Source organism: Syngnathoides biaculeatus, chromosome 8 (genome assembly GCF_019802595.1).
Source record: "Syngnathoides biaculeatus isolate LvHL_M chromosome 8, ASM1980259v1, whole genome shotgun sequence".
Lineage (NCBI taxonomy): Eukaryota > Metazoa > Chordata > Actinopteri > Syngnathiformes > Syngnathidae > Syngnathoides > Syngnathoides biaculeatus.
In genome coordinates, this window is record NC_084647.1 from 11,922,145 (window position 1) to 11,949,272 (window position 27,128).

General features: G+C 42.4%; 1 protein-coding gene and 1 long non-coding RNA gene across 2 annotated transcripts in view; one reads left to right on the top strand and one right to left on the bottom strand.

Annotated features, from left to right (window-relative positions):
- LOC133505238 (uncharacterized) overlaps window positions 1-26,424 on the top strand; it is a 73,966-nt gene extending 47,542 nt beyond the window's left edge. The window contains exons 4-7 of the long non-coding RNA XR_009796181.1: window positions 5,470-5,586; window positions 6,599-6,694; window positions 11,006-11,175; window positions 26,320-26,424. This is a non-coding gene — a long non-coding RNA (uncharacterized LOC133505238). The remainder of the gene's footprint in view (window positions 1-5,469; window positions 5,587-6,598; window positions 6,695-11,005; window positions 11,176-26,319) is intronic.
- Window positions 7,218-26,442, bottom strand: LOC133505237 (uncharacterized protein C14orf132). The gene is made up of 2 exons (XM_061828300.1): window positions 26,305-26,442; window positions 7,218-9,512 (listed from the first exon to the last, which is right to left on the bottom strand). The coding sequence occupies exons 1-2, from the start codon at window positions 26,332-26,334 to the stop codon at window positions 9,294-9,296; spliced, it is 249 nt and encodes an 82-aa protein (XP_061684284.1). The 5' UTR covers window positions 26,335-26,442; the 3' UTR covers window positions 7,218-9,293.
- Window positions 26,443-27,128: the final 686 nt, after the last annotated feature.

Genomic DNA, 27,128 nt, shown 5'->3' on the forward strand with positions numbered 1-27,128 from the left:
TAATGTTGCATGTTTTTGGAATGTGGGAGGAAACCGGAGTGCCCGGAGGAAACCCACGGAGGCACGGGGAGAACATGCAAACTCCACACAGGCGGCTCCGGGATTGAACCCGGGACCTCAGAACTGTGAGGCCAACACTTTATCACCTACTCCACCGTGCCACCCCAATTAATAAGTCAACACAGTTAATAATACCACCTTTAAGAAAAGAGATCAAAGGGGATAACAGTGGATATAGAAAGTTAATACACCCCTTTTCAAATGGCATGTTTGTTTTCTTTTCATTCATTTCCCGTACTATTGGTTTGGTAAACCAGGAGTCGTGAGTTTGTTTCTCACTGGGGGCCTCCACTCCCCAAGAGGGGTTGCGTCAGGAAGGGCATCCGGTGTAAAAACTGTGCCAGACAAATATGAGCGTTCATCTGAGATGACACGCTGTGGCGACCCCTCACGGGACAAGCCGAAAGAAAGTTGTAGTCATTTCCCGTGCTGCTGATCCTCACTAGGGTCGTGGGCGTGCTGCGGCCTATCCCAGCTATCTTCAGGCAAGAGGCGGGCGGGGTACACACTGAACTGGTCGCCAGCCAATCGCAGGGCACATTTAAACAACCGTTCATACTCATATTCGCACCCATAAGCAATTTAGAGTTGTCGGTCAACCTACCATGCATGTATTTTGTAACATGGAAGGAAACTGGAGTACCCACGAGGAAACCCCCCGCCCAAGGAGCTACGGGGAGACCACACAAGCAAGGCTGGATTTGATTGATGGTTCTCAGAATTCTGAGGCCACCGTGCCGCTGGGTTAGAAAAACTAGACGAATCATTTTGAAATAAAACTGAATTGTGGGAAAAAAAAAAACTTTAAAAATGGGCTGCAGAAAAAAGTGCAGATTTTTTTGTTTTTCTCCAGGGTGAGATGCACAAGATAGGCTTGATGGAAAAAGATGACACGCTGTGGGGACCCCTAACGGGAAAAGCCGAAAGGAAAAGAAGAAGACTGAAGTACTTAAGCACCACCTAGTGAAAATGTGTCCAGATTTCCCTCTTGATGCTGCCTCATGTGTCGAGCATAATTATGAAACATTTGGTATTGTTGTCAAGATGAACTGCAAAGTTCTGATTCTCTGCTACATTTTGAATTGACTCTCCCGAAAAGATAAAACAGCATTTATGTGTGTGTGCATGTCCGAAAGAAAGTTATCTGGGTTTCATAAAGGCTGAGTCACCCCTCAGACGTCCCCCCCCCCCCCCCGCCACCCACCCTATCAGACAAGGTAATCGCCAGACATCGGTTTCCACTCAAAGAGGTTCTTAATCCGCAGCCTGACGCTCTCTGCCATCCCTGGAAAGATGGGTCCTTCTCTTCCGTGATGTAAAACTGCATACACACCCCCACACTTCGAATGTGCTCATCCTGTGAGTGCCTGAGTTGCTGAGTAACTGTTTTTGGGAAAAACAAAGGACAAGAAGAACTTTGCAAATGCAGCTGTCCTTGATTTGCTACTGTAATGAGTCCGCGTTGACGAAATTGTGTCTAGTCATTACATTATTTAGAGGCAGCAGACGGGGAGGAGGTGGGCGGGGGGAGTGCATATGCCCACAAATTGGCCACACTTTTTTTTTCTTTTTCTTTTTTTTTTTTTTTTTTTTTACCCAATGTGCCCATGTGTGCATGTCGTTCCCTTTTACAGAAATGGGAAATCAACAACAATTGGCTCTCTGGATGGAAACGTTCGTTTAGCACACCGCACCGCATCCCCCCACACCTCGTTGGGGTGGAAAAGTTCTGCCGCACTCAAAAGGAAATTGCCCAAAATACCTGTGAGGTGGTGGCGTGGCACGGTGGCTCAGCTGGTAAAGCGCTGGCCTCACAGTTCTGAGGTCCCGGGGTTCAATCCCGGACCTGCCTGTGTGGAGTTTGCATGTACGCGGAGTACCTGCGTGGGTTTCCTCCAGGCACTCCGGTTTCCTCCCACATTCCAAAAACATGCGACATTAATTGGACACTCTAAATTGCCCATAGGTGCGATTGTGGCTGTTTATTTCGATGTGCCCTGCGATTGGCTAGCAACCAGTTCAGGGTGTACCCCGCCTCCTGCCCATTGACAGCTGAGATAGGCTCAAGCACCCTTGCAACCCTTGTGAGGATAAGTGGCTAAGAAAATGGATGGATGCATGGATAAATTGCCCCTAGGTGTAATTGTGTGGCTGTTTCTCTACCTGTTCCCTGCGATTGGCTGGCAACCAGTTCAGGGTGTACCCCGCCTCCTGCCTATTGACAGCTGGGATTGGCTCCAGCACCCTTGCAAACCTTGTGAGGGTAAGCGGCTAAGAAAAATAGATGGATGAATGGATGGATGGATAAATTCCCCCTAGGTGTGATTGCGTGGATGTTTGTCTCCATGTGCCCTGCGATTTGCCGGCAACCAGTTCAGGGTGTACCCCGCCTCCTGCCCAGCTGGGGTGGGCTCCACCACTCCCCGCGACCCTCGTGAGGATAAGCGGCAAAGGAAATGGATGGATGGATGGATACCTGTGAGGCAAAAATATTGATATTCCTCTCACATTGAATAGTGCACCATTAGAGTGCATTACGCCCTGGCCGATCCCCCCCAAACCCAGGAACAGGAAAGATGATCCTATAAGCTCGCATTTTAAAAAAAGAAACAAATTAAATTGCACCAGAAAGGAAATCTGGCGCAAACTTTGCCGAAAATTCATGTCTCGCATGGTAACCCCTGATAGGACAAAGCAAAAGTCACAACATCAATGAATATTTTGGATATTTGGTGAAGGTACTTTAGAGTCTAGGGTCATCATCTGCTGTTTGTGGAGATACTTTCTGGTGTTTGTTCCCACTTGACTTGTGGTGTCTTGCTGACTTCTTAGATAATTCCTTACCTTGGTAGGCATTTTCCCAGCAGTCGTGTCAGCAAACGCAGATTAACATAACAACGTCACTAATTAAGGTAAAGTGGCTGGGTGCGTGGAATGCAGTTTGCGGTTTCCACAACAATTTGTGAAGTGAAATAAGGAGGGGGAAAACTGCAAGCGAGAAATTTAAAAGGAGCTTCACTCGGGGGGCACATGTTAACTTTGCTTAATCTGGTCCAGATGCAGATGAAATGTCTTTTCACATTGAACAGCAAGTTTATTTCAAATTCAGTTTTTTCAAACAATATGAATTTGAGACAAAATAAAAAGTCAAGGTGAATGTGGAGTTGAAAGGGAAACATTAAACCAAGGGTACAGTTTATTGTACTGAAGTCGCAAAACAAGTCAAAAATATTTTGACTTCGACAGCCTGATATGTGAAATATACAAGTACTGTATTTGTTCAACAGAGGCTCCATCTTTTGTCACGTTGCCACAAAAGTAATCTGTCACCACAAAAGTCTGACAAAAAAGGGCCTTCATAATCGGCATGAATAGTTTAATCAAAAACAAATATTTTTAATAACTAATATAATGTTTCGGATAATAGTATACTCTTGAAGCTGGATCTTGTACTTTTTTAAATTTCAACCATTCTTAGTCATTTTCTGCCTTTTGATAATTTATCATCTAATAAATGAGGGAATTAAATAAAATTGCAGATATGCAGAAAATATATTCGACACAAGCCTGTAGACTATATAGACTTATTATTGGATAAATAAAAGGAAAATCTTTTTGTCAGACTTTTTTTTACCCCAGGATCTACTTTTCAAGCAGAAAACCTCTCGCGAGCTACTGACAACAGAGGGGGGTGGGGGGATGATGATGATGATGATGCTCCCAAACCGTTAGGTTAATGTTATGTTGCCTCCTATATTTAAAATATAGAATTAGCTTTTTGTCCACTGGATTGTCTTTGCTTTAATCCTGGATCAGGCTGTGCCAAGATGGAATTTTAAAGTGACACACCATCTCATCCTGCACTTTTCTACTTTGGCTTCGGACCAGACCTTTCCCACTCGGAAAAGAGAAAATCTCGTCCAGTTTAACCACTTTTTCTTCGATTATTCACATACTCTGACAGTCATTGCATCTTAAAACAACAGCATTTCTTTTTTAACTTTCTCCATTAATATCGAAAGTAAACACAAGCAGCATGTCTTGCTTGTCTTTGCTCTACGTTGCCCAGACTGTGTTCCTAACTAAAACAGCGGTGGTGGACGCTGTCATTATAAAAGACATTGATGAGCTGTGTAAGTACTGTAACATTTGTAATTATACATCTTTAAGAGCGTGGGCACGCCGTCCCGCGATCGACCAAGACTGCCTCGCGGTGAACCAGTCAATCGACACATTGAGCAGCCCTGTCTTATCAGTTTATTTTAAAAAAGGCTTGATTAGAAACAACTTGTAAGTAGTTAAAAACAATATGGTGCCGCCATATTTACGCCATGAGTAAAATATGACGTCACCCCTTATTTATGTCAGGGCAAAGCATGTAATAAAGCATGCAATAAAAAAAAAAAAACATTATCTTTGGGAAACTATATTTAAAAGGTTATCGTGATGGGCCTGTAGACGTGGCTGGCTTTGTCTGCATTCTCTTGATAATGTCCTTCTCTTTTTCCCACCCCCATGTATACTCAGAACGGGTTTTGCTTGCCCCAGGGACGACGTGTATTTCACAAATTGGCCTCTATTTTGACCCTGTACGTTTATATATTCTGGATTTTTGTTTTACTCACTCTTGCGTAATAGGAGGACACAAAAACATGGATGTAGTTCAAAGAAAGTGAGGAAACCTGATCGGACAAACAACCATCTTATCTCACCTCGTTATTTTTATGTTAAGTTATACAAAAGATTCTTTTAAGTGCATTATTATTTACAAAAGAAAAGCCATTTAAAACCTTAACACGTTAATGGTTAATAAATCTCTGAATGGACTCTGTGTTGCACTGTGTAATTATGCTGTGTTTAAAACCTAATAAAAACGTTGACATCCTGAGAAGGGCCAAGAAAAAAATGATGAAATATTTTAATCATGCATATGAAATGAAATACACAAGATGTGACATTATAACCAACCGTGTAATTCATTTACAGTCACCTCTGAATAAATACATCATATCAAGGTGAGTAATATATATAGATGCTATACACAATATATATGTATGTATTGTACAGTATATTCAAAATTGATTAATAATCTGGGTTTGGCTATCGGTTCACGGCTCTGCCACCCAGCAAAGCTCTTTCTTTGGTGCTTGTTGGACTGCCAGACACAAATGTGATCATACTATCTCTTTTATACAAAGGAAAACATGTCCATGGTCCCAAATACTGGAGTTCTGTGAGCGGTCGACACCAGAACCGAAGCAACTTCATGCATGGAGTCACTCTATGTGCAGAACTTTTTGCAGAATGATTCACTAGAGATCCGCAGAGCCACCAAATGTCACACAACGTCCGGATTTTGTTACGGAAATAATTCAATGTTGACTTATTACGGTCGTCTCACTGTTCCAGATGTTTATGGGCGGGATCCAGCGTCTGACATTATCATCACGTCCGCATTGAACACCTCCTTGGTGCTGCCAAGGCTCGGAGGCGTAGGTTCTCTTTGCGTCCGGCATCAAACGCATTGTAAGTCACTGATCGTTGCTTCCAAGGTAGCAAATAAGCTACACTTATTACAAGAAGGGAGGACGATGAATGGATAGGTGAATACAGCGTCAGAACAATGCTAATTTTGCAATGCAAACGTTACAAGCAGTCGCACAACATCGAACTCAGTGGTCTGGCGAAACTGTCCACTTGTCGCACACGTCTGGCTGGAAACGTGTTTTGCATGCATTGAATGTTGCCCGTCTGGTTTGTCACCAAAGTGTACATTAACGATACTGCCAAAAACATATAGTAGACAGAGGCGAAGCATTTGTTGAGTATGTCCAGTGGATGTAAAAAGTTTACACAGCGCTCTTCAAATACCAGGTTTTTGTGATTTACTGTATATACAAGAGAACAAGATCAATCTTTAAAAAAAAAAAAAAAAAAAAAAGTCCACAATGTGACCAATAACATGTACAGCTCAACTGAATTAAAAAAAATGCTTTTAATGTGGTTGCACAAGTGTGCACTCTCTCTTATAACTGAGATGTGACTGTTCATAATTTACCACGATAAAACTTGTTAAATGGGGCTCAGCACACAACTACACAAAGGGTTTAGAAATTGTTTGTCTTGGTTTCACTTATCCACATTACAAAGCCTGGAATTTGAACATGGGTGTGTAAACTTTCTATTTCTACAAAACACACTTTTGTCTTTTGGTGGTCTTTTTGCATCAATCGCCAACGTTTCTCTGTAACTCTGACATTGCATCCGGCTCTGTCCAAAATCTTAATTCCGTGTACATATACTTGCGTGAAATAGTTGCACATATTGGGTGAAAATGCAAAGTCCACATAGAAAGGTTCAAGCTGGAATTCAAACCCTGAATATTTAACTGTGAGGCCTATATCCTGCCAACATGCTTCCCCCCTGTTCTTCCTTTGGTTACAATCTGCATGTTTATTTCATTTTTTTTTTTATAGACATTACCTTAAGATGTGTGCTTTTCCTTAAAAGAGAATCAATTTTTATGATACATTTTTAGCGGCCTGACTGAAACTGCTGCGGGACTAAGCAAAATTCCTTAGGAGTGTTCGACCGTTAAAGGAGATGAGATGAGCTCCCACCGCTCTGCTGTCAGGTCAGTTTGCTGAGTCATTGAACTTGTTAAGCTGCCTTCTTAAGTTTTCATCCGCTCTGGACGTCCTCTTTTATTTTTTCTTTTTTTGTTGTCATGACATGTATTTTCATTAATGTAGAAATGATATGTGGAAATTGATGCAACACTTTTGACAAATGTAGATAGATTTGAACAGTATTAGATATTTACTACATACTTGAAGGTGAATTCAATCGAAACCAGTGTTGCAAACAAAAAAGAACAGAATGAATGAATTCAGTAAAGACTTTATCATCAGCCTCAATTTGTTAGTTTTAACGCTCGGAAAAGAATATGGAATGGTTCACTCGCCTGGCAGCATGAGTTCAGTTCCTGCTCAGTGACAGTGTGAATCTAAGCGTGGAAAGTTCTGTCTCTGTACGTCCTCTGATTGACCGGCGACCAGTGCAGGGTGTCGACCACTCGCCCAAGTCGGCCAGGATAGGCTCCAGCTGCCTGCAGGCTCCCTGAACAGGATAAATGGTTTAGAAAATGGATGGATGAATGGAACATGCAGTATTGAAAATATTGTATACGCAAAAAGCCCACCTAAAACACTAATATCATGTTTAACCATGTGCTTTATTTGTCGTGGCAGCAGATTTTAATCTGTTCTCTTTAATCAACTGACAAGTGATGGTTTAAGATTTGGGAGGAGGATTTACTGTCCCCCCCACCCCCCCTAAAAGTCCAACGTTCTGTGCTCCTGCGGAACGCTGACTTGATTTGACACTCGGAGTGAAAAGGTCATGGACAATGGCCGCTTGACGTTTAATGTGGTGCAGAGCCACTGTTGGAGGGCCGTTGTGCACTTGTGCACGAGAACTAAAGGAGGGTTGAACTTTTAGTAAGTTCCACAGTCGGGCCAAATCCCTGCCGAACTGTCCGGTTGCTCAGAGGGCAGCAACAACTATTATGTAATACAAACAAAGCTTTTTGATCAATACAGGAAAAAGTTAAATCCATCGCTGAAGAAAATGTTTCTGCTTAAAAGCTCTTCCTTTCAATTCAATTCACTCCATCGTGAAATTCCTGTTCCCTGACATGTCAAATCATATCATACCTTCTAACCTGCCTTCTTATGCGTGAACATTAAAGTGCTTATTAGGCCGTGCATGCATTTTACTCCTCATCGCTCACTTTTCTTCATCGCCGCTCACGTGCGGATCGTCGCAACCTCCTCTCAACGCCATTTCCTTTTACTGCCAGCTCGTTTTTGTCTTTGAAGCGGGCTCGGTTCTATTCTGTCTGCAAAGTCATCTGAGACTAACGTCAACACGACAAGTTCAAATGCACTCTAATGGGCTCCGCGGGGCGGCTTCCCCGTGCCGCGCAAGAAGTCGGGGAGAGATGGAGAATAAAACTGTATCGGAAGCGGGGGGGGGGGGGGGTCCGAGAACAACAGGCACGTAACAGTTTATTACTCTGTAGTGAAGTGACAGGATACTGTTAACACGGGCTGATCTCAACTGTGCATAGTTCATTTATATTACTACATGATGCCAGAAATTATCATGTAATCTTGGACTGTGCTGTGGCAGGGGAGGGGATTTTACAGTGATTGTCGTTATATTTTTATTTTAATTAAGTTTGACAACATTCCAAGTAAAGCATGAGTTAACTGGTAGATGTTATTTGCCATCACTCCGCCACATGCAGCTGTTATAATTACCATGGCCACTAGAGGCCCTCGTAAACTGAGCCAAGCTGATTCTGAATATCTAACAGGAGGACAGTCCGGGAGGAGTGCGGATTGAGCATTTGTCCTGCGCTTGTTTTTATCTTTTGTTGCTTACTTATCTACATTCACGCTCATTTTAGGACCTGTAATAATAGCCGCCGAGCTATCGACATTGAATTATTTGTCCTTCTGCTTTGGTCTTTGTGTCACCTGCCTAAGATTCCTCAGAAGTGAAATCCAAGTTCATTTTAATGGCGTTGTTTGAGTTTCTTTTGTTTTTGGATGACCTAACCTCTTGCTTTGGAGCAAGCGTGATTGAATGACTTTATCTAACGTCAGTGGTTAGAGGATTGCTTTGGTAAACCAGGGATCGTGAGTTCGTATCTCACTGGGGCCTCTACTCCCCAAGAGGGGTGGCGTCAGGAAGGGCATCCAGTGTAAAAACTCCGCCAAATAAATATGAGCATTCATCTGAGATGTCACGCTGTGGCGACCCCTAACGGGACAAGCCGAAAGAAATTTACAATCTAACATCAGCTTTAATTGCATAACCAAGCGAACCTTGACGAGGAGTAACACTACTATAAAGGCTGCAACTTAGCCTGAATGCCAAATCTGTAGATCATGTCTTCATATTGTATTAAATAGATCAGTTTTTGATCCAAGCCTTGGATCAAACCTTTAAAAGGTTGGTCACATGAGTCCTTTTTGTGATATTTGCTGTAGCCCAAACTGAGCTTTGTTTATGGACCAGTTTTGTCTAAACAACAACAAAATGTCTTCACTGTGGACATTTTTAAAAGTCAGGCTATTGTTTCTCATTCCACAAAAATATACATTATGTTCAGGATGTACAAGATTCATCCTTCTTGGAAATCCTCGTTCCGCCGTCCCATCTTGTCAGAAGGCACAGGCGCAAACGACTGCCACCACCACGATGTTGCCGATTGTTGCCAGGACGGCGATCCACAACCAAATTGTGTCACTGGATACTTTGCCGTCGTCTTCCGTCTCTGAGGGTCGCGAGTAGCCGGCGTTGAGGTTGGATGTGGACGTCTGCAAGGACGTGTTGCCATTGTAGGGAGAATCCATGAAGGCACCGCTCACAGCTGGGAAATGCTGCCAGGACAGTGCGGATGGGAATAGGGAGAATGGGAGAGAAATATTAGTATAAAATATTAGGTTTGTGCACCGGTAGTAAGCACAAGGGGAGAAAAGGACAATGGACCTTTCCGACCTGTCAATCACTCGTACAATAATAGCCAATCAGATAGCCACATTGTCTTAACCCCTGGCTTGATATTCTCCTCTCGCCACACTGTCCCACAAGCAATGCTGGTTGTCAGTAGCGGGCGCTTGGAAAAGTAAATTTTATGAAGAAAATGGGTCTTCAGATACGCTTGGGGAATGTGCAATTCTGATGAAAGATATCCTGTTAGGTTACAAAGGGCCTGGTTGATTCATTTTCCAAAGCCTAAAACACAGTTGACGAAGTGGCTACGATGGATTAAGGCTTGTGGAAGAGCGCACGTACAACTAAATGGGGACAATATCAACAAACAACAAGGCTGTATGTTAGAAAGTAAGTGAGGGAGAAGTATCTTCTGTGAGTTTGATTGAATTGTTATCAGTGCTTTATACATTGGAGGAGAACAACTTTCACTTTGTTAGTGTATCACTGACCTGCTGAATGAAGTGTGTAATATTTTATGCCATAGAGTCGGCCTAATGATACGTGAATGCCCGATGCTGTGCAAGAGAAATGTCGCCAACGTTTCGCTGTAACTCTAACATTGTTTCCTGCTGCGTCCAAAATCTTAATTCCATGTACATATCCTTGCGTGAAATAGTTGAGACCTCTCTGTAGAACTCTCTTGGGCAAGTCTGACACATTTGGCAAAAAACATACCCCAATATTATCTGGAATACGCGATGGAGAATCCACTTCAAACATGTTCTGTTCAATTGCCACTTTAGAAGCTTGAGGGACATGGGTAAGGGGGCGGAGCTTAAGATCACCATCAGAAAGGTCCATTGCATCACGTTACATGGAGTTGTTTTAAAATCTGTGATTGGCTGGTGACCAGTTCAGGGTGCCCCAAGATAGCTGGGATATGCTCCAGCACACCTGCGACCCCAGTGAGGATGAGCGGTACAGAAAATGGATGGACGAATGTTTCAAGATCAGAACAAATCAAAACTCAAGCAGTTTCAATAATACATAGTATGTTCGAATTCAGAGGAGTGCATGTCTCAGGGGTTCTGACCTAATAAACACAATACAGTAATAAGAACAACACGGTTGAACAACAACGAGCTCTGTTCGGGGGATTTTGAGCCCACCGCTGAGACGGGCTCAGGACCGCGCTATCGTACAGTAAACGGCAATCTACATCTCAGGGGGTTTCATGCTCAAGAGATTAACAAAGTCTGCCACATGTTCGAAAGTTTTACTTTGCCCAGACACAAACCGGCAAAGAAAGCCACTGAGAGAACTAGTGAGGCAGGAAATGAATCCCAGTGTTTGCCTTTGCTGAATGTGCGTGTGTGTGTGTGTGTGTGTGTGTGTGGTGTGTGTGTGTGTGTGTGTGTGTGTGTGTGTGTGTCCATAGGGATGGCATCCGCAGCACCCGGTGAACCAGCAAAGAAAGAGAGTACATTCTTGATGATTAATAACAACAATCATGCGCACAGACAGAATTCAACACAAGAGGTCTCAAGCTACGATGTATTCACTTATGCAGCTAGCAGCCCTTCACAATGGAATGAAGCTTGTAAAGAGGTGAGTTGCACTTATCATTTTTTTTTTTTTCAACACAGCCTCTGCAAAAAAACAACAAGACAAGCACAATGTGTTTGCAACACTTGACACGCGGAACTTTCAGTCACACAGTGTGCTCAGTGGCCATTAATAACTCCTGCTGACTTGTTCATCTGACTTTGACCCTTTAACTTGGGGCGGTTTCTTCAAGTTGAAGCCCAAATCCACGATTAGTCCCGTGACTTTTTGTGACAGTCAAATCTGCATTGACTTGAGTTAGGGTTGAGATGTCACTCAGGACTTTAACTGGAGGATATTTCTGGGGGGCACACAGTGATAAAACGTTACTCAGCAGTCAAGAGTGTGAGTGGGATCATTCTGTGTTTGTCTACAAACATGAGCAGTGTTCGCTGCAGTTTTTTTGACCGAGTAGATTTCCTGCGACGGAGCTTTTGGACCTCTGGTGATTCCATTTATACACTCAACCACAGACTTGAGGGAAAATTAAAGACACAGTCGTGACAATAAATCTATGAAGTTTACTGAGGGAAGGTTGTTGGGGCATATCCAGTGTTTATGTTTCCATCTACTGTATTTTCCTTCACAACATTTCTATGTCAATGGCTGACAGTCATGGTGCAAACTACAGATTGTGACTTAAGTCCATTTTACATATAGAGCTCGTGCAACTATGGCATCAAATCACGTCAGTGGCTGGAAGTGGCGGTCAAACAAAGCATTCTTCAATGCTAAGTCGGCTGGAGACGACGCGAAAATACGTCTTATAGCACGACCCCCAGAGTTTTCTCCGATATCGTTAAATATTTAGAAGGTGATAATAAATGAAGGTACATCGAAAAATGAGAGACACTTTGCATGTTTTCGCCGATAAGAAGGTTCCGACTGTTAACTCGCTTCCGCTTGTCTTGGACAACTGTATCTACACGTGTATCTGGTGATTAAGTCGTCGAGATTCACACGGAAGAGTTTGAAAGCGTAGAAGAAGTCTGGACACATACAAATACTTTGTTGCTGGATCTGTTCTCGATCAAGAATAAATCCCACATAGTGATGGAGCCACTCCGATTTTTTCAATACAAATACCAATATTTCAATAAATGAGCCCTGGTTTTACACAAACTCGCATTCATTAACTATGATTGGGATTGGGGGGGAGACAGCGCGTCGGCTCCTCCGTACACGGAAGCATGTTGCGGCCACACGTTAAACTTTGGTGAACCTCTCAGTGACAGATGGTTTTTTTTTATATATATATGCATTGTTCTCAATTGAGTCTAATGCGTATTTAAAAAAAGAAAATAAACCGCTGGGATAGGCTTCAGCCCCCGCACACAGAAGCGTGTTGTGGCCACACGTTAACGTACGTAAACATCACTTTTTTTTTTTAAATACGCATTGGACTCATTTGAGAACAATGCATATTTAAAAAAAAAAAAAAACTGTGTCGCGGAGACGTTAACTGAAAATTAACATGTGGTCGCAACACGCTTAGTGTACGTTGGAAACGACTCCCTGTCGTTTTTTTTTTTTTAAACGCATTGTTCAAGCATAAATGTGCGTCTGTGCAAGTGTTCTTTCATTGGACTCTCATGAGAAAAAGTCATTTTCAGTGGTTAAGAAACAGCAACATTATTTATGAGAATAAGTCGAGAGCTCTCCCACATCTGCTGGTTATTATTTATATTTAATTCCAACTGTGTTTGAGGAGACATCACAACATCAAAGCTCAGGAGTCTTTCGGCAACAGAACACACCAACGACCGCAGTGCATTTGTCAGTCAGACCGCACCTCAACTGTTTCTTCACAAAGACAAACAGACAAACTCATAAAAATGTCTCAGACTTGGGGCTCTATCTCTTTCTGCTGCAATAAAAACAGAAGTAAGAACTAATGTGTGAGCATAAACGATCTGGATCAATTTTCAAATGTCTATCCTGGTCAGGGGTGTCGGGAGGAAGTACAGTCGTCTCATCTTCCTGACTTTGAAAGCAAGACTAGTCGGTAGTCAATCAGAGATAAAATCAGACAACCATTTATTTGCACTCACATGCAAATTGACAGTGACTAACCAATATCTCAAAATAAACTGTTAACATTCTAAAAATGGGGGACAAATGTTTTTTGCACGCAAGTGTCAAACAATGTAGTCAAAATATTACCCGTCACCGTGGACTTGCTACTGTGACCAGAAAATATTAGTATGCGTATGAAAAATCACTGTCAATCATAGGGCACAAATAGTGTAGGCATTCATATATTCAGTTTCACACCTACTGTATGTACAATTTGTAGGATCCAATAGACCTATCAGACATGCTTATAGAATGTAGCAGGAAATGAGAGTAGTGGAAGAAAACCCACACAAGCACGTGGACATCCAAACTATGAACAAACATGTCAAAGTCAAGATTTTAACATCTTTATGCGACACAATCCGAATGTGGTGAAGGGCGGAGCTTGAAATTAGTGAACCACGAGAAAAAGTTCGAAAAGATGGCAATAATCAGCGAAAGATCAACTCTCACAGGTCAAATCAAAGCCAGGATGCGGCTGAGCTTGTTTACTTCACAGTCGAGAGGGTCAGGCTTTGAAACCAGAGAAGTTGTCGTGCGTGGCCCAAAGTGACGTAATCCACAGATAGCAGGTCAGGTACTACTATGCAATTGTCTTGATCCGCGATTGATAGAAAGCAGAAACGAGGGAAGCACCTTGTCTGAAAGCTGAATCCTTATAAGCCACTGAGACAGGAACAGGAAATCGCAATGAGGCAGAACTCTTACTTGGTTGTGCTGTAACATTTTGCACGTTGGCTTGTCAGCTACTCTGACCCCGATTGCCGCATCAATAAGACGTTTGGTTGTGTAACTGCAGATGGTAGAAAATACTTGTCTGACAGATTGGCTGTCATGGGGAAAATGGCAGACTTTAACATTTTGGCTTCATCGGAAGAAGGACCTAAAGCAGTGCACCATTTACGCCACCGCCGTGAGCAATCTGCCAGCTCTGGGGACCTTTATGCGCCAGTGTTTCTCATACTTCCTTGCACTTTCTATTATTTCTTTAATGGACATGAGTAGTGTATGTAATACTGAAGCAGAGTAATAAGGAGCTGCGGAAAGAAACATACATAAACTAAGGAAGATGGAAGGGTGTCAAGCTGTTCATTCACAGTAAAGTTACCATTACGTAGGACTCTCGGAACAACGAACAACACCTGTAAACCGACACAGATCATATACAGATCCATCTCAATGCATTAGAGGACAGTTCAATTTCATATTATATACATTCATTAAAGGGGGACTGGAGTGCAGCAATTAAAGCAAGTAAAGGCGATTAAGGATAGCGATGAAATATGTTGACTGGTGCCAGTAGTGTGCTAAGTAGATGGAAAGAGTACTTTGAGAAGTTAATGAATAAAGAAAATGGGAGAGAAGGTAGAGTAGAAGAGGCAAGCGGGAATGACCGGGAAGTGGCAATGATTAGTAAGGGAGAAGTTAAAAAGGCACTGAACAGAATGAAAAATGGAAAGACAGTGGGACCAGATGACATACCAGCGGAGGTAGGGAAGCAATTTGGAGAGGTGGCTGTGGAGTTTTTGACCAACTTATTCAATAAAATACTAGCGGGAGAGAAGATGCCAGAAGAATGGAGGAAGTGTTATAGTCCCCATTTTTAAGAACAAAGGCGATGTTCAGAACTGTGGAAACTACAGAGGAATAAAGGAGCTGCCAGGCAAAAGAGCGAGAGGGAGACTAAAGAAAAGGTTGATGGATGTTGTGAGGGAGGACATCAGGACAGTGGCTGTTAGATGGTAGGTTAATTAGAGCTTCTAGATTCCCTGTAGGTGTCAATATGAGTGTAAATGGTTGTTAGTTTATACGTGTCCTGCGATTGGCTGGCAACCAGTTCAGGGCGGACCCAACTTCTTGCCCCAAGATAATTGGCTTAGGCTCCAAACACTCCCATGACTCTAGTGAGGATAAGCAGTTTGGAAAATATGTTCATTACATGTGAAAATAAGTTTCATCTTAATATAGCCAGTAAAACGCAGCCCCTAAAATATCTTCTGGTCAATAAATCAAGTAATAACTAGATTTTGTCATCTAGATCAAGAAATATTATGCTTTCCTCTTTTCATTTTTTGTTGTTAAGATTCCTGATAATAATTATATGTTAACATAGAAATTATTCAGTGAAAGACATCCTGAATATTTGTGTATAAGACCTAGAAATATTTATCGATTAAAATAATATATCACTTTGTGTTTTCTTCGCGCAATTGGCCCAAGTTAGCCAACAGTGGCACCAACTGCAGCAGAGCGTGCACGTTGCCCAACACGGCCAGCCAGTGGAGGACAATCAAAGGGAGAATGTTCAGTGAGACGTTAGCAGTCGGCATAAAAAAATCAAAAGTACAGTTGTTCAAAGGAAATTATGTAAGTGATGATGAAACAAAGACCCGCAACATGCAGTATCAAGAAATGCAGTGTGTAAGCACTCCAATTTTATCTGCATCCAGATATACAAGTGAATCTCTTAAAGGAACTTGCACAAACATTACAATTGCAACAGTTTAAAGTCTGTCCGTTTTCATAATAACACAAATATACCTCTGTTCCTTATTCCTCAAATTGCTTAAAAAATGATTGAAGTCAATACATCGTCAGTAGGAAAAGTTGATCTCCACTTTAGCGTCAGTAGGTCGGGAAACTGCGACAAAAACATCAAATTGCGGCAGAAAGGGAAGAGCAAGGGTGAGAAGTAAAAGCAAAGTAGTACCTACGGGGGTCTGAATGTGAAGTAAGTCCTCCTTCTCTACACTCAGACTGAGACACACAAAAGCAAAAGATCACTTTAATGAGACCTCGCTCGATGTGAAGGGGGGAGAGAAAGAGAGAGAGGGAGAGAGAGAAAGCGTAGATGACCATGCATTCTGAGTACAAAGTGTATGTACAGACCTCCTGCAATGTGCGTGTCCTGAGGCGTACAGGTTGTGCTTTTGTGATGTACTCAGGGACATAAAAACTGATCAAACGGCGTGGAGTCAGGTTTATGACTCTGTCTCAGGTGCGAGTCCACCTCAACAGATGATGTACCGCCCACCCCCAGGTGCGCCCTAAAAGAGATGTGACAAATAAATGCACCTGACTGAACAGAAACAATCAAAGGATGAAAGGAGATAAAAGCACGAGGTGGAGGGAAAGAAATTAAATAGGAGGATGAACTCATGATGTAGAGATCAGATGTGCAGAATCGAGAGAGGATGAGGAAGGATGAGATAACGTAATGAAAAAATGGGGAGTATGAGATTGGATTCGCTGTGGGGATGACAAAAGGATGGGACGGAGGTAGAGATGGCATGAGAATGAAGACATTATGAGGCAGAAGTTGGGATGAAGTAGAAGGATGACCACGGCATGGAATGAGGTAGAAAGATAGCCGGGTGATGATATGGAGGTCAACGGAAGATTGGGTGAACGGACAAAGTCGAAATTGGAATAAAGAATTGAAAAGATGTTGTGGTGAAAATGAGAAGTGCAAGAAGATGAGAGGGAGATGGGAAGGGGGTAAAGGAATGAAAGGATGATGGAATGTGACTACAGGTGAATTAAGAGGATGGTGGGATACTGTAGATGGATGGCGGTAGAGAGGGAAAAAAATGATGATAAATCTAGGTTAGGATTCAAAAATGAAAAATGAGAATGAATGCATGATGGGATGCAAGTACACAGAATCACGACCAGTTGATGGAATGGGCCTAACATGATGAAATGAGATCTGTTATGAAAATGAAGGGATTATGGAACAAGGCAGAGATGAGCAGGGAAGGGTAGAGGATAAAGGTAGATGTGGTGAAAAGATAACAAGATCATGGGATGGATGTAAAGTGGACATGAAAAGGAGGGCATGCTGGGATGTACTATATAATAACAGCTGATATGTAATATGAAGTCATGATTTCAAATTCGGCCCACGTGTTTTTATCCCTTTGAGCACTTTTCCAGTTTTCACCGTGGCTCGTTGGCAACATAAAACTTTGCAGCAAAAAAAAAAACCAAAAACGTCAGCTGCTACGTTGGCATGACTTCGTAATGTAGAATTACTATAACACCCAAAGTTATCAGTTTGAAGTGAAATTTTCCGGAACTTTCAATTCAATAAAAATCAAACCAAGTGAGATACTTACCTGGTGACCAGAAATGTATTCAACACCACGTTGCTTTTGACTCCAATCATGTCCCTAAATTGCCGGCACTTCGGAAAGGCAAATGAGGGGTGGGCCTTTTTTGGGGGGTGTATATTTAGTAGAGGTGTTTATTTCCAACATAGAGCTACTGCAAGACTTTTGCCAGATTGCAAGTTTCTGCGTCTTTCTGCCAAAAGTTTGACAACTCACCCATCACACATTCTGTCTCTGATAGTCTCATCCTGGCTGGTCGAATTTTAAAATAATAAAAAAATTATCTGATAATTATATGACTGTTTTTTTTTTAGGGTTAATTTGGTTTGTTGAACGAGCAGCGTGTTTACGTGCACTTTGCTGTCATAGTCGGCTTGCTTCATAAATCAGTGAATGCCAATTGTTGGCACATTTCAACATGAACATCAGAAAGTAAAATTGGAATATTATCAGTAACTATTTGCATCCTTTTGTCCTTCAGTCTACCAATGTGTGGTGTAGTCTACCAAAAACACGTTTTGTTTTTCTTCTTCAAAATTCCGTTTGCTTTTGCTGTGTGCATTTTTGCAATCCCTCAAGCCATTGCAAGGCTCTCATTCTGATTGGAGACACTCGGGCCATCCTGGAACAGCCTGGAGTGCTGCGTGACTCACTGGGATTAAAGAAAGACGTTGCATCAATCCTCAAAATCTGATGATAGGGGAATTTTTTCACCATGACACCTCAAGAACACTGTACAATTTTGATATTGCATCACATATGTACTGTATGTATAGCTACTTGTGTTTATAAGTAATCCAGACAGAGGTGAATGCGGAAAAGACCCCATTGTCTTTGAAACCCTGTATGTATGTGTGGACGTATGTACTACGGTTGTGTGTTGTGTGTATGTGGTGGCTTACAAAGTTACATAATGTTCACATATGTTAAAAGGGGATTCAGAAACCGCCTTTGGTGATCCCCTGGGCACACCCAACACAAATGATTACGTACACACGTGCAGCAAGCAGCACAAAACAACATCTGTGTTTGAAAATTAATCATTAGCTTTTGCTACAGAAGCTACAGTCTGCTCGTCTTTTGACATTTGTGCTTTTATGACAACTAAACGCCAAAGAACTGTTTCAATATTGTAGGCTATATATGGTGTTCCCTGCCTGTAACTGCTGAAATGAAAAGAAAGAAAAGAGGACAGAAGTGAAAAATGAAGGGGTGAATAAACAGCCTGGCCGCAGCCAGCTGTTCCTCTTTGCTTTAAAACATCTGTCGGGGTTGAAAAAAAAAAAGACAAAAGGAGGAGAAGGAGGGAAGGAAGGGGTTGAGGATACAGCAGTACAAAAATAAATGTACAATTTGTGGTGTGTTGCTGAAAATATAAATGTATGACTGGACGTTCAGTGGATGCTTTCGTCGATACACCTGAGTATGTAAGATAAGATAATATCCAGTCAAAAGAGTTCTCAAAATTGGGCCTTCAAATCAATCAATCACAGCGCCTGAAAAGGGTTCTTTATGTTTGCAGTTTGGACAAAAAAGACTCAAAACATTAAAAACACATTTACATTTTATATTGAAACAGAGCAGTGGTATTTATTGTACAATGACTGCCGGAGAAAAATTCCTTGTGTGTTTTACACACTTGGCCATTTAAAGCTGATTCTGATTCTTATTCTGATATGTTCATTTTTTTGTTTGGCTCTTGAGTTGATGTGTCCAGAAGTATTTGAACAGTTACAGTACTGTACAGTATAAACTTATCCACTTATACTCATTTGGTTTGTGGGTGTGGTGGAGTGCATCCCCGTTGATTTAGGGAAGCGGGGTACACTCAGCAACCAATCGCAGCCTTTAATCATGATATTTGTCATTAATTATGGTAATGTAGACTCATTATGTTCATCTTTTCTAACAATGATTGTCAGCAATAATTCATGCAACACTTCTATAAATATTGGCAAGTGTTAGCACCTTCAAATTTCTTCAATATTCCTTGGAAATCCCAATGTCCCATCATTGGGGACCTATTTTAAAAACAGGCCCGCAGGCTATTCATGTGGTCCTTGGGGCGTACCTGGTGGCTGCTGGCACCCTGTTGGTGACCCCGGATGTTCGGTCTATACTGGACTGTTTCAACTGCATGGGACAACTTTCATAGGGAGCCAAAGGGTGGGGAGTGGAAAAATACCGTCAATCCTGAAGAATATATGCTCCGAATTATTTGTTCCTTGCTACCGGCTGCTCTCGAAGTAATGTGACGTCACTTTTTCATCTTCTGGCGGGACTGACGCCATTCAAATGACTCACAAGAAGACGGTTGTTCAAATAAAGTTTAGGAAATGAAATCTAACGTCCGAGTTATCGAGCCATGTAATGAAAAGAAAATGCAACATCTTGAGTATGTCTGGAGGGGAAAATACTGAATTTATGACACAAAGGGCGGGAGCAAGAATAACAGAGAGCAGAAGAAAGGACTGAGAGAAGTCTGCGGCGCGAGGTATGGTGCGGAGAAGTGAGAGGGGTACAAAAGTGACAGAGAGTGAGACACAGGGAGGCGGGGTTGCGTTCCATGGGTGGCTGAATCTTTGCTCATCTGCGCTTGCGGCGCACAAGCTGACAGACGAGCAGCGTTGGCTGACATCGCACAGTGATGCTGTCCACCTTTCATTAGACCACTTCATATACGGAATACACACTCAAACTAGAGTATACCACGGATGCACATATTGGATCCATCCGGGTGCGCATACACCACCATTCCATTAAAACGTGTTCTAATGGGTCGGCCCTGCACAAGCCCCAAAGTGCTCAGGATGTTTTTTTTGTTTTTTTTTGTTTGAGGTCTTTTATCACATGGCATCCTCTTCCCTTCTGTTTCCCATTTGTCTCCTCCCACTATACAGATGCTCACTACATATAAGTCAGCCACTCGTAAAATTCCATTGTGTTCCAAGACGAATTTTCAAGATATAACGTGAAATTACACTCTCCTACTAAAACTTTAGGTCCGCCTAGAAAATACAATGAGATCCATAAATGATCTATGTACTATTAATTACTCACACCAAGCGCAGAACCACAAAGAGAAGAAGTTCTGTTTTCATTGCTTGGCATCGCTTGGTCCTTGTCTCGAGCCTGCCACCTGCCTCTGTTCCCTACAAACCTGCGTTCGCCGCCTGTTTTTCTCACATGCTTTGTAAGCCAGAGAAGAATTATGAGATCGGAGACAGGGAGCTCATGGTGGTCAAAATGGCGTCGAAATTTTCTAGAGGGAGCACAGCATCCGTTAATCATGTAGCCCAATCACAACAATTTGTAGTACAGCCGCTCTGAGTGCCCGTCAACCGAGTTGGCCGCTGTTTTCTGATCGTTTCACATCCACCTTGCCTTCTGCACGGGGTGCCAAAACCGATCCTGGTCGCGCAGGTGTGCAGCACAGTACTCGGGAACCGTATTCCATCACCAATTAGCTGCCCTACTTAAAATGGCCCTCAACCAGAGCGCCATATTCTCTACTACTTATGTCAAGTTGGTAATCTAGCTACAGTTACTTGCACTCTTTGTTCTTTTGAGACTTTTGAGGATTGTTGTGACCTGTTCATGCTCCTTGGCGCCATCCTGCAATCTGCCTCTACTCCTTGCAAAACTGCGTTCACCTCCTTCTACTCATTGATTATGCAGACTCATTCCCTGCAAGCCTGCTTAAGTCTGGAAAACCTGGTAACAGCTCAGGAAACCCCTTTCCCCATCAGCACCTGTCTGCCTTCGGCCAAGTGGTCATAAACTATATTATATATTCTGTCATCTCTGCATGTAGGTCCAACTCATTGCCAGATTCCCGACAGTATTGCTTTAAATATTGAATGTTTTCTTTTTGGTTTGTTTTGATTTGGGTTTTTTTTTTTTGTGCGTGCTTGAGAGAGTTGTTGTTCCATCGTTAGAAAACTGCATTAGTGTATGAATCGTGCCGAAGCAGGAGCACAGATATGCATGCGAATGGGACACGCGTGACATGGTTCATGCACTGTTAAGCTCAATTTCATTAATTTTGTGCTCCGCTGAACAGACATCCCACCTTTATTCTTGTCTCTTGTTGAACTTGCTAACACCTGAAGTATCCGCCTTGGCTTTCCTAATAAAGACTTGATATTCCATAAACTGAACATTCTGCGAGATGTGGCAGGAGGAATCAAATGTTTACATTGAGCATTACATCTTCTTTTTCGACGCCTTACCCCGCTAAACTGCAGGGTGGGTTGCTTTCATCTTTATCCTCCACATTACCCGGTTTAATGCCTGAGAATTGGGCTCCAGAATGTCGGGTGTAACAAAGAGTTTCTTGGTAGGACGCCCTTCCCGACACAAACTGCAGTTTCAGCAGTAAAACAGACAACTATTAGAATGGGGGAACACAAGAATGCCTAACGTTTTGATTGACATGTAATTACTGCAACTATGCAGGCTACAACATGCCGGAAGGCACGCCACGAAGTCCACTTCTCCCGACGCAAAAGGCGGAACTAATGCGCGTCACCCAAGTCAAATAGCTTAGTTGGACCCTTCAGTGTGTTTTGTTGATATGCGATGAAAAAGCCCAGATTGAAGTTACCATTTACCTGGAGAGAGGTCATCGGAACAAAGGAAAATGACTACAAATGATAGCTTTAAGATGGTCAGAAATTGTTGTTGGGCTATTGTGTGAATTATAGCAGCCCGTCAGACCAGGAGCTAACGTCATCTTGAGTTGATTGCATGCTTCCAGCTACTTTCAGTCATGTTGTCACAGATTCGTTAGAACATCAAAGCCGATAAATTCATAGCGTCAATAGATTAAATGATGAACTGTAGTTCCTCTAATTGTATCACATCCTGATCTTCCAGTTCCCCCCCTGACCACGCTCCCACAAAAAACCTTTGAATCGCTAATTCAGTGGTGCCCAGACTTTTTTTTACCCAAAGATCTACTTTTCAAGTAGCCAGCCTCTCGCGAGCTACTGAGATGACGGGGGTGGGGTGTGACGATGCTTCCAAACCGTTTTAAGGTTAATGTTATGTTGCCTCCTATATTTAAAATACAGAATGAGCTTTTTGTCTACTGTATTGTCTGCGCTTTCATCCTAGATCAGGCTGTGCCAAGGTCGAATTTTAAAATGACACACCATCTCATCCTGCACTTTCTACTTTGGCTTGAGACCAGACCTTTCCCACGAGGAAAAGAGAAAATCTCGTCCAGTTTAAACACTTTTTCTTTGATTATTGACATACTCCAACAGTCATTGCTTCTTAAAAAAACGGCATTTCTTTTTTAATTTTCTCCATTAATATTAAATATGTATTAATATGTCTAGCTCGTCTTTGCTCTACGTTGCCCAGACTGTGTTCCAAACTAAATTAGCAGTGGTCGACGCTGTCATTATTAAACACATTGATGGGCTGCGCAAGTACTGTAACGTTTGAGTGTACGTATGAGTGTACGTCTTTAAGCAGAGGTAGGGAAGGTAAACTACGAAAAAGAGTTTGATGGAGCAGTGGTCGTTGTAGAGAAAGTTCCGTGTGCTGCCTAAAAGAAACCAGTGGCTTTTTCTTTTCGTTTTTTGTAGTACGTATGTGAATTGCGCCATTGGATGTAACAACCAGTCATCCCTCACTCATTGAATCACATTGCAAAATGCCACAAACTGAATAGCTGTATGTTGTACTTTCAATTTGCATCGGATTTTTTTTTTTTTGCGCGGAACGCAGAATATCTGCGAAGAGACTGCATCAGCGGTGCACAATTGCGCACGCGGGCAGTTTAGAGGGAACGTTGCCTGATGTCTTTTTTTTTTTTTTTGGCAATCTGTCCCGCGATCGACCAAGACTGCCTCGACCAGTCGATCGCGAGGCATTGAGCACCTCTGCCCTAAGTGATATGCGGCCTGCAAATTGACTTCCCTTATATAAGATGGCTGCCATTGTTTCCGTCCATGTGCGTGCGATGACTTTGTATGCTTCTAATTTGTCAAGCTCGCCCCCTCCCCAATGTATAAAGCATTATGGGGCTTACGTATATTATGCGTGCCGTGACTCACGAGCCCTTCGCCTGCGTGCGCAATGTGTTCAGCAGTAACGTGTCCTCAGGTTATCACTGGAGGTTGGCTCAACGCTTTCTGTCCGTACAATGACAGGCAGGCACTGCGAATTTCAAAATGAAATTTGAGCTGCGCATTGATGCGGCAGCCCCCGACAAAGACATTTAGGATTTAAAGAGCCTCCAAACGATATCTGAATGGATGATTTCGCTAATGAGAAGGTGTACTATCAGAGTTTACTGCTGAACACTCAGCTCGTTCTTAACCTATTGTTGTTCCCCGTTTCTGCCCACAATATTAATGTCATTCGTCTTTTTTTTTTTTGCTTACACCGATGGAAAATTTCGGGGAAACACTCCTGAAAGAATACATCAGGTCATCAGATTAAAAGGCAGATGGACGCCGTGAAAAAAGCAGCGAACCAGATGTAGGAGTTACATAACTGAAATTCCCTTCTTCTGATGAAAAGCAATTGCCAGTCATGCACAATGTCAATAGAGCTCGTGCGCGTGACGTCGCCATTTTCTCGGCGCCATTTTGCCAGTCAAACAGAGCTGCTCGACATGCGGAGACATTGAACCAGTGGAGAATATTTACAATACCTCTTGTGTTGTTTATCACTACAGACGAGACAGACATTCAATTAGATCATTCTATAGAATACCAGATGAAAATACCAGAAAAGTTTGATGGATTTCGGGAATTTAACGTGATGGATGGTGCCCAATCAAATACACCCCAGTGTAGCGATCGCTTCATTTCAGGTAGGAATTATTCTTCTCAATCTCAAATTCCCAAGAAGTATTTATAATGTTGAATGTAAAGTTGACTCATTTGAGAACAAAGCGTATTTAAAAAAAAGAAAATAAACCATCTGTCGAAGGGGGGGTTTACGTGTGGCAGCAATACGCTTCTGTGTACAGAGGAGCTGACTCCCTGCCCGCTATTTTTTTTTTCAATCATAGTTAATGAATGCGGGTGTCTGTAAAACCAGGCGTCATTTATTTAAATATTGGTATTTTTATTGAAAAAAATCTGAGTGGCTCCATCACTATGGGGGATTTATTCCTGGTTGAGAACTGACCCAGCATCGAAGTATTTGTATGCGTCCAGACTTTTCTACGCTTTCAAAGTCTTCTGTGTAAATAGCGACGATTTACTCAGCAGATCCACGTGTAGATCCAGTTGTCCGAGACAAGCGGAAGCGGGTTAACAGTCCAATTTCTTATCGGCAAAAACATCCACTTCAGCATCATATATGGGTCCTCTATGCCAAGTGTCTCTCATTTTTTCCACGTACCTTCGTTTAATGTCACCTTCTAAATGTTTAACGGTATCGGACAAAACTCTGGGTATCGTGCTATAAGACATATTTTCATGAAATCTCCAACCGATTTAGCATTGAAGAATGCTTTGTTTGACCGCTACTTCCGGCCAGTGTCGTGATTTGGTGACGTAGGTGCACAAGCACCCCATTGTAAATATTTGAGATGGAAACACTAATAATAATATCTCCCTTGTTCTAATCTCAACGCTTTGAATTAGCTGTAAGCAATGGCAAAGGGTTACAAAGGTCACCAGTGATTAATGGTTAAAGGATCAATTGTTAAGACTTTACTTTCTCTCTCATCCTCATCTCTGGGTGGATCGGTTCTGCTGTCTATTGAGTCGACAGTGCGTTGGCAATCTGACCTTTCTCTCTCTTAGATCGACTTGTTTTAATTGGGGTCATTCCAGCATTTTCTCAAGAAAAAAAGAAAGAAACTTTGGGTTTGAAAGAGTAAATCCAGTCATTGTCGTCAGGACAATGACCCTGCTGATGTGTCAGTCAATGACACATCAGCAGTAAGAACAACGCCACTAGATAAATTGGTCACCTTTTGCCTTTGTTACGATGACGTGACATGGACAAAAAAATTACGAGCTGACAGAAAATGGACCAAGCTAGAAAGAGATGCATTATCACATCTCATGAAGAGGAAAATTTCAATTTCAGAGATAATCACACATTCTACTGATATAGTTCAACCTCGGTTCTCGACCACAATACGTTCCAGAAGGCGGTTCGAGAACCGTTTTGTTCGAAAACCGAATATATATTTCCCAGGTCTGCGTACAGAGGCCGCTTTTGTTCTGTGATTGATTCGCACATTTTGGACCAAAAAACGTTCATCTCTGGGACACAGAGCCCGTCTCATTCCTGAGCGGTGTGTTGGCTTGACATTCCCAAAATGCTTGTACTTGCATAGAATTGTTCTGGACATTGCACCCAAGGATGACCCAGACTTGTGGAGCGCCACGAATCTTTCTCTAATTTCCTGGCCGATTTCTTTGGATTTTCCCATGATTTCAAACAAGGAAGCAATGTTTGGGGTCAGTTAGCCTATCGGGAACTTTCAAAGCCATGACATCGTCTGAGCTTCCCCAAGTTCTTCAAAGACGGTATTTTTTTCTGTATGTAAATGTTTCACCTCGAAGAAGATAATTTAAATTCTCAATTCTCACTTTCATTAATGTGGCATTTAACAAGATGAAATTATTTTGGTGATCCTGAATGACCTGATTTGACTTCAGAGAGTAAGACAAAGAAATTAAACGTTCTTGCACAGTGCATGTAAACCTCTGGCTTCAAATACAAATGTTACTAGCACCTTAGAGCAGCTTTGAAAGTCCAAAACTCAGTCTGCATTGCTTAGTTTTTTTAAAGGAGGCCCCACAGATGCTTAGAAAAATCAAAACTTTTTCCATTCTAATCCACCTTCTTTCTCTGACCTTTGTCTAACTAAGAAAGCACTTGAAAGCAACGCTCTAATCAGCGACTCCATCTCGTTGGTCACTATCGCAGTCAATTGATATCTTCGCTCGCTCTCCCTTACCTGTGCCGCCATCAGCGATAGCTCCATCATTCCTGGATCGATGGCGGCCGGCCCGAAGGCGGACAAATTCGCTTAGCCGCGAGACTGAGCACAGTGCTGGAGGAAGAAGGAAAACGTGGACGGAGAAGGTCTCTGCTGTGTTGCGGATATGCTACAATAAACCCACTTCATGCTCGATGGAATGATTTATTCATTCGGCACATGAGCAAATACACCCCCCCCCCCCTTCCTTTGTATGGTTGTGTGTCTGGAAGTAGGGACTTGCCTCCTTTAAGCGTGCAAAGCCAACATTGCACAATTACCTACACTGGTGTGCCTTTTTTGACTCTGCACCCCGACAACATCTCACACTGGATTTTTCACTTTGTCTGGGAGGAACTTGGGCGACGACAAGGTGGTCTCGTGACTTATTCATCTCCTTCGCGACATGCACGTGTCATTTTGCTGCTCTTTTTTTGTTTTCCTTTGTCATTTACATGGCACATGGAGACAAACAGCCCCACTCACAATCACACCGAGGGGCAATTTAGAGTATCCAATTAATGTTGCATGTTTTTGGGGAAGTGGGAGGAAACCGGAGTGCCCGGAGGAAAACCCACGCAGGCAGGGGGAGAACATGCAAACTCCACACAGGATCGAACACGGGACCTCAGAACTGTGAGGCCAATGCTTTCCAGCTGAGACACCGTGCCGCCATCATAAGTCATATCTCACAAAAAGCGAACAATAACAACAAAATAAGAACAAAAAGTAGCTATTTCTAAATACTCCCAAATTATTATTTTGTTATTTCTCATTTTTATGTTTGTTCTTTATTGTGTTAA

Bases quoted from the DNA above. Each gene is read 5' to 3' on its own strand.
- LOC133505237 (XM_061828300.1), bottom strand. From the start codon at position 26,334: ATGATGGAGCTATCGCTGATGGCGGCACAG. The intron at 9,513-26,304 runs GTAAGGGAGAGC...CTGTCCTGGCAG, and splicing joins TATCGCTGATGGCGGCACAG to CATTTCCCAGCTGTGAGCGG.